At 43.5% G+C, this 15000-nt stretch overlaps 1 protein-coding gene across 6 annotated transcripts in view; it reads left to right on the top strand.

Moving 5' to 3' along the window:
- The window catches only part of col11a1a (collagen, type XI, alpha 1a), a 160294-nt gene that overhangs the window by 45411 nt on the left and 99883 nt on the right, over positions 1 to 15000 (top strand). For 4 of the 6 annotated variants that reach the window (XR_013966181.1, XR_013966182.1, XM_080794327.1 and 1 more), the window contains exons 6-10: positions 4967 to 5068; positions 6753 to 6854; positions 10480 to 10734; positions 13743 to 13808; positions 14670 to 14711. Coding sequence is in view for 4 of the 6 variants with exons in the window: in XM_080794327.1 (XP_080650453.1) it covers positions 4967 to 5068; positions 6753 to 6854; positions 10480 to 10734; positions 13743 to 13808; positions 14670 to 14711 (567 nt within the window). In the remaining 2 variants the exon portion in view is untranslated. Of the gene's footprint in view, positions 1 to 4966; positions 5069 to 6183; positions 6406 to 6752; positions 6855 to 10479; positions 10735 to 13742; positions 13809 to 14669; positions 14712 to 15000 lie in introns of all 6 variants that reach the window. The other 2 variants (XM_080794328.1, XM_080794329.1) reach the window with 2 other exon arrangements.

Raw genomic sequence — 15000 nt, 5'->3', positions numbered from 1 at the left:
CTTCAGTTGCGTGCTGCTGTCGTGCTCGGTAAACGGCAGATCTGCAAGCTCGTGACGCGTGGTGAGCTTGCAGATCTGCCCTTTACTGAGCACTGCAGCACTATAAGCATCCGCAGCCGCGTATAAACAAGGCTTTGCGTCTATGGGTAATAATATAATAAACATGATTCACATTTATATATATTTATATAAACCCCTCTAAGCTCTAACCACACTGATTATAAATAACTCTGCTACAGTCGGCTACTTTACTTTCTTTTTTCCCTTTTTTTTCAGCCGTTGTATTTTAGCTGAGTAACTTGTTGGATCGAATGCAGGGAGAATTCCTGGCATTCCGTCGCGTCTCTCTCTCCTTGTCCAGTGTTTTCTGGAGAGAGAGAGAGAGAGAGAGAGAGTTCTGTATTTCTGGCCTGTTCTCCAGGCTAATGCGTTCTGCAGATCGGTTACAGTTTAGCCGCGAGGCTAAACCAAGCCAAGGGTTTTATTATTATTGTGTTTCCAAGAACGAGAGCAGATGACTCTTCACCGCACTGCACCGTGCACGGCAACGTGCAACGTGCACGGCACGCGCCTCAAACTACTCTCCGGAGTGTTCAATATTATGTCATGATTATTATAACCATTCATTCATGTACTGTACTGTACAACTCTGTAAAAAAATCATAGTTCAACAGTTCAGTGGTTCTACAGTACACTCCCGTAACTGTGGGAGTGCAGTTTGTACTGCTCTCTGAGTTACGGACATGTGGAAGGGTCCATTTTTAGAACACCCTCAAGGCACCCTGAAGCGTTATTCATAGTCTAATATTTTCAGGTGGTCACCTCACCACCGGAGAGGTGGTCACCTCACCACCGGAGCGGTGGTCACCTCACCACCGGAGCGGTGGTCAGCTCACCACCGGAGCGGTGGTGGTCACCTCACCACCGGAGCGGTGGTGGTCACCTCACCACCGGAGCGGTGGTGGTCACCTCACCACCGGAGCGGTGGTGGTCACCTCACCACCGGAGCGGTGGTCACCTCACCACCGAAAATCCAGACTATGAATAGGCCTTAAATGCAGCTCTGTAAAAATGAGTCTTTAGGAGCGATTTAAAATGGCACACAGACTCGGCCAGCCTGATCTCCAGAGTGACGTTGCCCGGCTGGATCGCAAATGCCCGGTCGCCTCTAGTCCTCCATATTGAAAGAGTAGGGACCACCTCTTCCATGTCTCTCCCCCCAACACCCCAATCCCCCCCCCCCCTCCCCATCTTCCTTTTAACATAATTTCAGCTTGCAACAGAAAACGCCTATTCATTAATTCACCTCATTATTTTTGGCCTGTGATGCTGAGAAATATAAAAGTCCAGCATTCGAGGCCATAATGGTTGCATAATATATCCCTCGGATTTAATCAATATTTACTCATTTCAACTAACTATAACTGACTAACTATAACTAGCAGCAGTGGATCAGGGGGTAACGCGTGTGTCGCCCACAGGGTTTGAACAGGCAACCTTGCGGTTACCATCCGGCCACTGAACCACCGCCGTATGTAAATATGAGACATACGTTATTAATATGAAAGCACAATGGATTTGACATCAAAGACAAACTAACGAACCACAAACACAATGTTCAACCACAAAGATTTTCTGAACATTGATTCATAGTCAGCCAGTGTAGTGCTCAAGGGCATCTTTATTGAGAGATATAATTATACGTCCTTAAATTAATTTGACGCCTCATGGACAACTGGAAACACTTACAGTAAGTGACATGACGACGATCCCGTTGTTTTTCAACAATTAAGCACTTTCAGGCCTTTCGAGTTGCAGCACGACGGAGCAATAAACATTAACGAGCGAGCGAGCGCACGCTCGTGCGTTCTTCCCCCTCACAGCCCCCCCCCCTTTTTTAGAGTCGCTTTAAACTTAGCGCATTCTGGGCGGGAACCCCTTTTGGTGTTTTAAGCACTATGTTATACTTTAGCTATTGAAAAAAATAGCAGATCTACAGATCATACGAGCTTGTATAGGTCTGCTATTTTTGAAAAAGAATCGTGAAAATGTGGCCCAGATCTTTGAATATATATATTCTTTCACAGCGAACGTTTTTAACGCAAATCCTTGCTTCTGTGGGGGTCCCTGGAACAATTAACATATTTTCAGATGGGGGTCGGCGGGCCATTGGGGGTCCTTGACATAGTATAGTTTGAGCACCACTGACATAATAGAAACATGGGCTTTTTCAGAAAACTGTCTTAGATTTAGACGTCAGGCCTAAATGGGTTAAAGTTTTATGTTTGTTGCAGTAGATCTGCTTTTGATAAGCTATACCCCATCCAGCCACAGGTTTTTACCGTTCCTGTTTGAAACGTAATACTCTATATCATCCTCCAGGGAAGGTATAAACTGTAACAAGGTATACACTTTGAGTAAATCACCCTCCCTTTTAATGTGGCTGCCTTTGAGATCCTGAAGGGTCTAATCCTCTCAGTGCTTTGGGTGGGGGGGAGGGGGGGGGGAGGTGGGGGGGGGTTTAGAAAGTTCCATGACGACATGACATTATCCTCCTCCTCCCTCCTCGACGCAGCTGGCGCTCGCTCGCGCACCGCCGCGTCCTTCTAGAACGTTTCCCGATGTTCACCTTGACTTTTACGAGCTCTTAACCCATTTTGACCTGAGGAGGATTCTTTAAAGAAAATCTGTTTTCTGAAAAAACCTGCGTTTCTATGTCAGTGGTGTTCAAACTATTTCATGTCAGCCGGAACCCCCAGAAATGATATGTATTTGACCACCGACCCCCATCTCAAAATATGTTGTTCCAGTCGCCCCAGAAGCAAAGATTTTTAGTTTAAAACGTTCGCTCTGAAAGAATATATTATTCCAAATTTGTGCCACATTTTCATGATTTTTTTCCCCAAAGAAAATTGCGGATCTACAAGCTCGTAAGCCTATGAGCTTGTAGATCTGCTATTTTTCAAAACCTGGCTTAAAGTATAACATAATGCTTATAACACCAAGAAGAGGTTCCAGCCCAGAATGGATTAAACACCCCCACCTGTTTACATGTTGTCTATATAGTCAGTGGTTCTCAGAAGGTTTACGTGCCCCCCAAAGTGTCCCCCAAAAATGACCGACCCTCATCTTATGGGGGACCCTTCCCCATTCTTCCTTCACAGGTGTTACCGACGATGCTAATTAAGGCTTTGTTCCATTTAACTGTACAGTACAGTATAGGTGCTCGAACTGTATTACTATTAACCCATTCTGACCTGAGATCAGATTCATACGAGGTTTCCACTGGACACACACTACTGGTCTGATGAACCCATTCTGACCTGAGATCAGATTCTAAAAAAATTCAGTCGTTCTTCGATTTTTCTAAAACAGCAGACCTACAAGCTCGTAGCGCGCCACTCGGTGGCGCGCTATGAGCTTGTAGATCTGGTATTTTTAAGTGGTGCAACCACTTCTACATCCAGCTTTGTCCGTGTACATACCTGTGTGTGTACCTGTGTCCGTGAGCCTGAGTAGTTACTTATTTTTCAATAGCTAAAGCATAACGTGATGCTAACACCAAAAGGGGTTCCCGTTCAGAATGGGTTAAGGACCCTCAGAACTCTGAGAGTGTACACATGGAACCAAATGGACCCTTATAGGGCTCCATTTCCGTCACCGCTTTAAACCCCTTATCCCTAAACTTCTTTGCCTTTTTTTTTTGAATAGTTCAACTAGCCAATTTACATTGACATGTTGTGAGCTTTTGTAGACTGGCTATTTTAACTATTCAAAAATGTTTAGCAATCGTTCAAATTGTTCCACGATAATTTTCTTCAACTTGTAAAAAAATATCAGATCTATAACTGCACTTTGAGAGCCGCTGGTCTATAGAATGAGTCGTGCCATGTTGGAATAATCTGTTTTTCTTTCATAGATCTATGTTTTTACTACTTATTTGTTGAGGTCATTTTGCTTATCAATGAGCTCCATAACCTTGCTCAGCATTATGTCCATGTATAACTTCTAATTACATTAATTAAATATAAATACATTAATGCTCGGCATTATGTTCATGTATAACTTCTAATTCCATTAATTAAATATAAATACATTAATGCTCAGCATTATGTTCATGTATACCTTCTAATTACATTAATTATATATAAATACATTAATGCTCAGCATTGTGTTCATGTATACCTTCTAATTACATTAATTAAATATAAATACATTAATGCTCAGCATTATGTTCATGTTGTATACCTTCTAATTCCATTAATTAAATATAAATACATTAATGCTCAGCATTGTGTTCATGTTGTATACCTTCTAATTACATTAATTAAATATAAATACAGTAATGCTCAGCATTATGTTCATGTATACCTTCTAATTACATTAATTAAATATAAATACAGTAATGCTCAGCATTATGTTCATGTTGTATAACTTCTAATTACATTAATTAAATATAAATACATTAATGCTCAGCATTATGTTCATGTTGTATACCTTCTAATTACATTAATTAAATATAAATACATTAATGCTCGGCATTATGTTCATGTACCTTCTAATTCCATTAATTAAAGGTATATTCAGTGAGTTCACTTATCACTTATATTTTTGTTTTGTTGTGATAATCCTCTCTACTATAGAGTGTGCTGACCATATAAGGAGTTCCTCCCTGTCCCCAGTTAACCCCTGCAGGGGTCAAAAAACCTTAGGTTTCGTTTTTGGCTCTCTATCCTGATTGGATGAAACCTATGCCACCTATAGCCAAAAACGAAACCTAAGGTTTTTTGAGTGAAATCACTGAATATACCTTTAAATATAATAAATACAGTAATGCTCGGCATTATGTTCATGTATACCTTCTAATTCCATTAATTAATAACGATGCTAACGCTAACAGCTCCTCTCCCCCTCTTCTCTCTCTCTCTCTCTCTCTCTCTCTCTGTCGACCCCTTGACCTCTCCAGTACTCGCTGGATGACTTAGATTACCGTCAGTTCTATGATTACTCTGACGCAGAGGGAGTCGCTGACACCGCCGCTCCCACCGGAGACTATTCCGAACCGCAGGTAAAACTATTGGCCGGGGGGAATCTCAAGGAACGCAAAGAAAAGAAAAGGAAGGAAAGAAAGAAAGAAAGAAAGACAGAAATGTGTGTCCCGTGAAGTGATGTCCCGTCCTCTTGTCCCGTCATCTTGAGTGGCGTCTGTCTGTCTGTCCTGCGGTCGTCTCTGTGTGTCTCTGTGTCTCGTTTGTCGTCGTCCATGTTATCCCAACCTCTCTCTCTCTCTCTCTCTCTCTCTCTCTCTCTCTCTCTCTCTCTCTCTCTCTTTCACTTAAATTAAATTAAACCTTCTGCTTTGAGTGTCCGTCCGGTTGGTTGCGCTCCAGCATGTCTCAACAAGGACTATTGCATTTACTATTATTATTATTGGTAGTATTATCGGATTGCACAGCGTTTAGAAAACTGTGGCAAAGCCGTCTAACGGTGCTAACCGTCCGTCCTTATCATACGTAGACCGATCTGAAGACATCCTGAAACACAACCCCGGGCCTACACCACACTGTCTTGTTTCATGTTTAGTGTTTGTGTTGGTCTGACCCTGGTTGACACACAATGTTGCAACATTCTCTCTCTCTCCATCTTTGTTTTTCTCACATCGGCTTAAAACTCTTTCTCTGCCTAAAACGACATTGGACGACATTTATAAGAAATCACAGTTCGGTCGCCAAGATCGACATCGGACGACGTAATAGGTTATTGTTAATCGCCAGTCTTATACTTTACCGGTTCTCGACCCGACGATTTTCTTCCACGTTGTGACGTCATTGAATCGTATCGCTCCGTCCACTCTATCTAACTGAAAGCACGATCTTTTAGCGGCTCAGCGTGAAGTGATTATACGGAACGTCCATGTTTTAGGAGCTCAATAAAAAAATCCCCGCGACTTTGCGGTTTACTATAAGCATTTTCGGACTAAAGAATAATAACTCGGAAATGGCCGATGATTACTTCCCGTTCACCGGATCAGCATCTGGGCTGACAGACCTAACCTTGAACCTCATCCTCGGCAGAGAAAGAGTTTTTTAAATAAGTTCCTCTCTCCGTATATCTTTTTCTCCCCTCCATAAATGTTCCGTGTTTTTTGTCTTTGGTGTGTTCTTTGTGTTGCCCCGCCCACAGAGAAAGAAACGTAGCGCTGCCTCGGCTAGGAAACCGAAGAGGAGCCGAAAGTCTCCCGCCGTCAGTAAATCTAAGCCCAACAAGCCCGCTAAGTTCTTGGCGGCGGCAGCAGCCAAAAAATCACCGGCCAAAAAAAAGTTTGCCGCTAAGAAGAAAGGGCGCCCGGCTGGTTACCAGGCCACGGCACCCGCGCGACACAGGGCCGCCGGCGGCGGCTTTAGGGTAATCAAATCATCCGTTCGACGACCGATGTCGAAAAAAACAACGAACGAGATCCCATCATGATCTTCCCCCCCCCCCCCACACTTTCCTTATAGAATCCCCTAATAACGGTTTGGGGGGAAAATCTGATGATGGTGGAACCAGATCTTCAGTAGCTGAACGAACCCCTCCTTCTTCTTCTTCTCCTTCAACTGTAGTGGAGTCTTTTTTTTAAGCCGCGAGACGATTTCCGGGCCGAGCAAATTAACCTTCTGTTTTGAGCTTCTTGTGTTAATTAACACTTTCCTTTCCCCTGTTTGTTTGTTTGTTTGTGTCTTGTTGTTGTTTTTTTCCTCGACACAACTCAGCTAAACAATGTAGAAGGAGAGTACTATACAGACTCCTATACAGACTCCGACTACGGTGCTCAAACTCAGTCTCCCGTCGATTCCGTGACAGGACCCAACGAGGTACAGTAAACGTTTATGTTTTATATCTTCACTTTTGGGCCTACTTTAAAAAAAAAAAGTTAGAGATGGTTTTTTTTTCGGTTGGAAGACAGACATGACCACGAGGAAGTACCTGGTATGAAATGACAAAGACACAACAATTGGGAAAGCAATTGTTGTGTTTTTTCCAAAAAACAAACCCAAGCCTATACCTTAATTAGCACGGCTTCGTTGGTGGCAGATCTACAAGCTATACGATGCATTTGTCTCTGCTGTTGCAGTGTACGCCATGTTATTTAAAAAGAAATATACAGTATATATGTATCAGATTTCTCAGAAAGTGACATGGCGGAACTGCCCTGCAGGAAATGCGTAGCTCTCTGCGATTTAGTTCAATCTTGGCTAAGGCTGCAGCTTTTTTCCCAGCGCCCCGTATTATGATTTGGAAATATATGTTTTTTACAATCAACCGACAATCAACCCAAGTCTTTACTCTTTTTGTATGAAGCAAGTAAATGTTTGATGTCTTTCCAATTACTGTATAAAAGGTACTCCAAAAGGATCGATACTTGTTTTGTTAGAAGCCATAGAAGCTGGATTTAGTTGACGAGACTTGCAGCCTTACCCAGGATTCAGGAACGTCCTCCCAGTAAATTGCATTGAGACTGAGCAGTAGCAGTTGCCTCGATGGAATTGAAGTGAATTCATTGGTGTGACGTTGAACCACAGTTGTTTGCCTGCTTTCTGATCACCAGTTCTTACTAATTGCCTCTTAAGATGAACTCTGATCTACTGGAACAGAAATCTCCTGACTCACAGCCAGCTATGAAAATGCATCCGCCGTAGCGGTGTGTCTCGCACAAATTGGATGCGATTATTACCCGGGCATCACATGCATATTGTCTGTATAATTGCATCCATTTTGCCGTGCACACCAGAGCTAAATATACAAAACAATCATTCTTCAAAAATGATATGAAATGTTATTTTCTGTAAGACTTTGGTTGTGGTGCTGTGCCTGTGTGTGTGTGTGTGTTAGGATACATTGGGGTCTTTAAATCTCATGGTAAAGTCATCATAATTGGCTGGTGAAAGTTCCACCATGTTGTATTTCTGCACACAACAACCACACGCCTGCTCTTTGATGTTCTTTATAAACGTATAACTCTGCACGGTTATTTTGCTGATTCATTTTGCCATTCACGAAAAGAAAAAACGCTTCTGTCATTTCAGACATGCTTCATCTATCCCAGTCTTTCTTTTAAATGCCCTGACTTATGGTCATGCGTTGGTGGTTGGTCGTTTGCTCCAGGTGGAAATAGCAGATCTACGTGCTTGTAGATCTGCCTTTTTTCCCCCTGGTTTAATTCGCGACATGCACCGGCATATGAGCTATAAGTGATAAATCATGGGCTTTAAAGGACAACTTTTTTTTTAGTTTTTCAACCAAGGTTCATGTTTTAGGTTGTTATTAGAGAAAGTAAAAGGTCAATGTTCTTTTTTTAAAATCTTTTAAATTTTTGCTGCTTTCTTTAGTTTTAGCGATGGGCATTTGAACAAGTGGCTAAATATGTATTTTTTTGCAAGATTTTACGTCGATTTTGACCAGATGTAATTTCCTGGTTGTTGTAAAAAATAAATACACATTTAGCGACTTGTCCCCCCACCCCCCCCCCCCTGTCAAAAATAGCTAATAATATTAGCTATTTTTGACAGGGGGGGGGGATGGGGGGACAAGTCGCTAAATGTGTATTTCTTTTTTACAACGCTAAATGCTGCTTTCCTTACGATATTATCGTAAAACGAAGGAAAGCAGCATTTTATTTATTTTTTAACACTGATCCTTGACTTTCTCAAATAACAACCTAAAAAATGAACCTTGGTCGAAACACAGCCTCAAAGTTGTCCTTTAATTGGACCACACATCAACACACCTGGCGTGTGATTGCATGATGTAGAAAGACTGGGATGACATCAAGGGCCCTATTTTGTGTGTCTTAAGTGCCAGGTCTTATATAGGAGAATTCCATGCTAGAAGGCTTTCTTGCCTTTATCTGTAGTTGTTACGTCCCCACCAAAGAGGTCCAGGTGTTATTTTGTGCAAAAGCGTATTTCCCCTACCATAAGCCCTCAATTAATTTCATTTAATTGAATTGCATTGAATTGAATGGGGCTATGGGGTGTTGTGCTAATTTGCTTATTTCCATCGCTCAAAAATCATAATGTAAATAGTATCCCAAGCGGCACACTTTACTACTTATTTCGATGGAAATAAGCGAATTAGCACAAAAACCCAACCCCCATTTTATATTATGGGAAATAGCCAATAATGCACTTTTGCACAAGGATAACACCTTTGGTGGGGACGTAACAACTACAAATAAAGGTAAGAAAGCCTTCTAGCATGGACTTCTCCTTTTATGACCTGGAGGCGTGGCCAGTGCTGTTTTGCTGTTTTGAGTGGCTAAACAACACAGGCCACGCCTCCAGGTCTTAAGTTATAAGTCATAAGACCACCTGGTACTTAAGACACGCAGAATAGGGCCCCCGAGTCTGTCTCAGACGTGTATGATTGACTAGCATTTGATTGTCAGAGTCGATAATGATATCCTTATACAATCATATAACGGTAACTCTTTATTTATTCCCATAACTTACTGAACCCCCTCAGAATGTACAGGATCTCAGAGAGGGGTGTACTGTACCCGTCACGTTTTATTTAACAAAAAAATGTGTTCCCGATCATTTGATTCGTAGTATCTGTCGATTTTTTTCCCGATCCGATATTTGTATTTTTAATAGAACACGTTTATGCCATATCACAAAAAATACAATATCCAAAATCACAATATCTGGTCTAATAATATCATGATATGGATACAATATTGATTGTTTTGATCAGATGTTTTCCATCCCGTTTTATTTGCTCCCGATCCGATTCAGACCATTTGAAAAAATGACGTGATGGTCCCCACGATTTCCGGTCACGTGACCGGATCATGACAATACATCAATACATCGTTATTTTCTTAAAAAAAAAAACATCAGATTTGTCAGATTTGAACCCAGGACTTTGTGATAAAAACGTGGTTTAAAAAGGCTAAGCCACCGAGGTGAGCCATACATAGATAATTCATAATTCACAATTAGGTATTCGTACCACGTAACTATACTTAGCTGCCTGGAGTTCTCCAGGGCTCTACGCTAGGCCTATACTAGTATTTGCATCCATCCATATTCAACCGCTTATCCATAGTCGGGTCGCGGGGGCAACAGCCCCAGCAGAACTAGTATTATATCCACTAGTTTTTCCTGCTGAATCAAATCTCCTAGTCCTCTAGAACGTTCCACCCCCCCCCCCTCTCCCAGAATAGGGATGTTAGGGTACATGTGGTTGAATAGAATTTTCTTTCGGGATATAAATAAGTTGTTACCGTTAATTTGCCATACTGTAGTAGACCGTAGATTAATTTTTTGCAAAGCTTTGATAACGGATTATTATTATTTTATTTTTGGCCTCTAAACTTGCTTTGACTAACAAATCCCTGACACTTCTCCCCCCACCCTGGCCCCGCCCCGCGCTACGCTCTGCTCCCTCCATCCATCCATCCATCCATCACGGGGGCTTTGGGTTAAACGACAACAGGCCGCGGTCACTCAGGAGTTCACTGACGCCACGCCCATCCTCGGTCAGACCGAGGAGCCCGCCGTGGGCGCCACGGACGCGGACGTGGACGCGTACGACTTTAAGGAGTACGACCTGGGCGAGGTCGACAGGAAGGTGTATGATTACGGACTTTATGACGAGTACGGCACAGGCGCCGCTCTGCCCGCCCCCTCCTCCGTGGGGGAGGGGCCTGGCGAGGAGGCCGGGGCCGAAACGGACATCTTGGAGAGCGCCGTGAGTACCTCACCTACCTCACCACCACCCCCCCTCCCTTGGGAGGGAGACGGGGGGGACCCCCCTCGACGTTCGTCCGTCTGTCTGTCCGTCCGTCTGACCACCCGGGAGGGGGGTGTTTGTGTGTGTGCATGACCTCACCATCGTAGTGTGTTTCTGTATAGTCTAGGGGATAATTTATTACACAAAGGAATCTGGGAATACATTCCTTACCGATACGTGTCTTCAACAATGAGTGTTTGTAAAGGTGTCTAGGAAAACTGTGACTAAATTTGACTGAGGGACTATAGCTGCCATTGGATTCATTTGAATTTTTCATGTCATATGAAAGCAGGGAATCATAGCTTCAAATTGACATATTGTTTGTTCAGTTTGACCCACCAGTTTTGGAGATATGGCTTATAGAGTAATGTCTTGCAGAGAAACAGCGAGTTGAGAAAACAGGCTTGAAAAGTTCACTTCTGTGGTCTCTAACATTACACCTATAGCTACATGTTTGGCATTTTTTTCATATTTACATGTCGATTTCAGCTCTGACACTTATTGCAAACAAACACAGATTCTCCTTAGAGGGATACTGAATTTAAATCTGTGTGAGATGTGTTACTCTGGGTGGGTTTTCTGTCGGTTTGCAAACACAGACAGAGCTTGTTGTGATTTGACACTTTAATATAATGTAATTTTACTTTACTAGACACCTTTACAAACCAACGTTGGTGAAGACATTTCTTGGTTAAGGAATCCATTCCCTCAGTCTGCGTCCACACTCGTCTCCTCATGGTGGACCCAGGGGACCAATCACGTCCCTCGCATGGCTCGTTGGTGGCATGACGGGGTTGTCTGTCTGTCTGTCTGTCTGTCTGTCTGTCTGTCGTTGTGTCCTTTGGCAGGTGTTTGGTGATGCATTACTATTTGTAAATGACCATATATTCGCACACGCAGCGCTTTCGCCGATATTACATCATACTCCCCCCCTCCCCCCCTTCCCCTGAATATGATGTAAGAACAGCATGAAAACATGATTGAACACACACGCACACACACACACACACACACACACACACACAGACACACACACACACACAGACACACGCACACACACACACACACACACACACACACACACACACACACACACACACACACACACACACACAGACACACGCACACACACACACACACGCACACACACACACACGCGCACACACACACACACACACACACACACACACACACACACACACACACACACACACACGCACGTCACACGCACACACCCTCTTCCTGAACCTCTCCAGTCTGTCAGTGACATATCTCTCTCTCTCTCTCTCTCTCTCTCTCTCTCTCTCTCTCTCTCTCTCTCTCCCAATAAGCCGCGGGACACGGTAATTAACCCCATACCACAGAGCCAGCTGTCTGCCTTGTGTGTACATGCACGCACACACACATACATAGACAAACACACACACACACACGCGTACACACACACACACACTCACACACACATGCACGCACGCACGCGTCGTCGCTGTCGCGTGGAAACCTTGTATGTCCAAAACCTTTTCTTTTTTGGTTTAATTTATTCTCAAGTTCTTGTTACTACTTTTTTTACCTACTCACCTGCACTTACAGTAGATACTTAATCTTAAAAAAAACCACTTACTGTGTTTTGTGAGCTTGTAGATCATCTATTTACTGTTTTTTGTGAGCTTGTAGATCATCTATTCTCATTCTCAACACATTCATTTCAAACACAAAAAGATGAAATATGGAGATCCAAGGTTTCTGGACGACAGCGACGACATGTTATTATATATTCACGCTTTAAGTGTTATCAACACGTGGACATCAGTTTCAGTCCTTTTATTTATTTAAGATTAGATTTAATTACATACACATAAGGTCACTGTTTGGAGCACACACACACACGCACACATGCACGCACGCACGCGCAAATACGTGTCACATGTTCAGCCATCTGTTCCGGTTGTGTGTTTGGTGATCCGTCGTTTCTCTGTGACGTCTGTACGCTGATGATGTTCTGTGAGTGTTTTGCATGTCAAGAGGTGTCACTGTCTGTCTCTGAGACACCGTGGTGGGAAGGACTGTAATGTTCTGTGCGTGTTTTGCATGTCAAGAGGTGTCGCTGTCTGTCTCTGAGACACCGGGGTGGGAAGGACTGTAATGACATTACTGCTCCCATCCAAGCTCAAAACCAACTGGACCGTCGCTCCATCGCTTCTTCTCCGCTAACATCTCTGCCTGTTTTAGCAAACCGTTTACCTTCACAGTAGTTCAACTCTAGCCTCCCTTCATTCACTCTCTTCCCCGAGTAGTAGTAGTAGTAGTAGTAGTAATAGTAGTAAAGAATATGATATTGATTGATATTTCGGCCGTGGTTGTTCAAACGGTTGCATTTATCTTTATGCAGTGCATATTCTGTTTTTCTCTCTATAGTTCTCATTCATTGTTGCTCATCATGGTTATTCTGCTATCCACTGTTAATGTTGACAGCAAATTTTAGTTTTAGTGTTTAGTCATAGACAGTCTTTTGAATTAAACGTAATTTAGTTTTATTCACCTGAAAAGTTTTTAAAGTCGACAGTCGGCAGTTGATTTTGTAGAATAAAAAAAGTATTATTCTGGCGGGCCTTGATGGTGTCGTAATGACAGGCTCTTCACTTGGTTTGCGTGCTGAAAATAGCACGATCTACAAGCGCACGACGTGCCGGGCTGCGAAGCGTTGTGAGCCTGTAGATCTTCTTTTTTTTCAGAGAACACAAACCAAGCATGGATTGCCTTGTCTTTTACAGGTATAGTTCCACTGGGTCTCTTCTCCACTAGTCTTTCCCTTAGTCTAGTTTTTATTTGTTTGGGAAATCGGTCAGTATAATTAGTCATAGTTTTGGTCAGTGGACAACGTAGTGGACGGACATTCTTTCATCACGGTTTCAGTCGACTGAATCATCCTAAGCGCTGTGGTTGTTTTCTTTCTTTCTACCCCTCAGGTTGCAGGAGCAGGAGGCGCTTACGGCGAGAAGGGAGAGAAGGGAGAACCGGCGGTGATCGAACCTGTAAGACCCCCCGAAACCCCTTCCCGAACCCCCCAAAAACCCCTTCCCGAACCCCCCAAAACCCCTTCCCGAAACCCCTTCCCGAACCTTCCGAAAACCCTTTCCAAACCCCTTCCTGAACCTTCCGAAAACCCTTCCCGAAACCCCTTCCCAAACCTCCCGAAACCCCTTCCCAAACCTTCCGAAAACCCTTTCCAAACCCCTTCCCGAACCTTCCGAAAACCCTTCCCGAAACCCCTTCCCAAACCTCCCGAAACCCCTTCCCAAACCTTCCGAAAACCCTTTCCAAACCCTTTCCCGAACCTTCCGAAAACCCTTCCCGAAACCCCTTCCCAAACCTCCCGAAACCCTTTCCCGAACCTTCCGAAAACCCTTCGCGAAAAACTTTTTCCGATCCCCTCGAAATGATGATTTTGGTCCCCGATGGAGGGAGAGTCCCGCTGAGACAGAACCGCGACTCTACGTGAACCAATCAGATACCTTAACGCCCCATTTTTAACTTAAATTAACATTTAAGTATAAGACAATCAAAATGGCCACGCCCATTGACTCCTTGTCTGTTTACCTTGACCAGATGCTTATAATAATTATCTCAGATTCTAATCCCAGATTCCGTTTCTAGTCAAAACGAGTCTTATTTACGGCCGTTCTTGGCTGCGGCGCTAGTCGCGGTTGCCAGGTTTGTGTTTCCCGATGACTTATGAGATATGCGAGCTGATAGATTTAACGTTGGTGGCTTTCACTTTGGGCTCATGGACCTGGGGTAATTTTTGCCTCAGTTCATAGAACCGTGCACCCGTCTTTTGCCTCAGAAGTACAGAAGTGTTAACATGACAGAATGTGCTTGTGTTTAATCCAAAGGGCATGCTGATCGAAGGACCCAACGGACCTCCCGGTCCATCTGTGAGTATAACATTATTCTACCACTAGAAACCTTCACAATCTGGCCTGGGCCGTGGCTCAGAGGTCCATCCTGGGGCTCAGAGGTCCATCCTGGGCATCCTGGGGCTCAGAGGTCCATCCTGGGGCTCAGAGGTCCATCCTGGGCCGTGGTTCATAAAAATAAATCAATAAAAATGAACAAGCTCCTTCCCTAATCATTTGTGTGACAATTAATGGTCAACTTAAAGGTGTAGTTTTCAGTGTAATGGTACCAGCCCAACTTAAAGGTGTAGTTGTCAGTGTAATGGTG

This window comes from Protomyctophum bolini (genome assembly GCF_963924005.1).
Source record: "Protomyctophum bolini genome assembly, chromosome: 21".
NCBI lineage: Eukaryota > Metazoa > Chordata > Actinopteri > Myctophiformes > Myctophidae > Protomyctophum > Protomyctophum bolini.
This window is presented reverse-complemented; position numbering and strand designations above follow the sequence as displayed.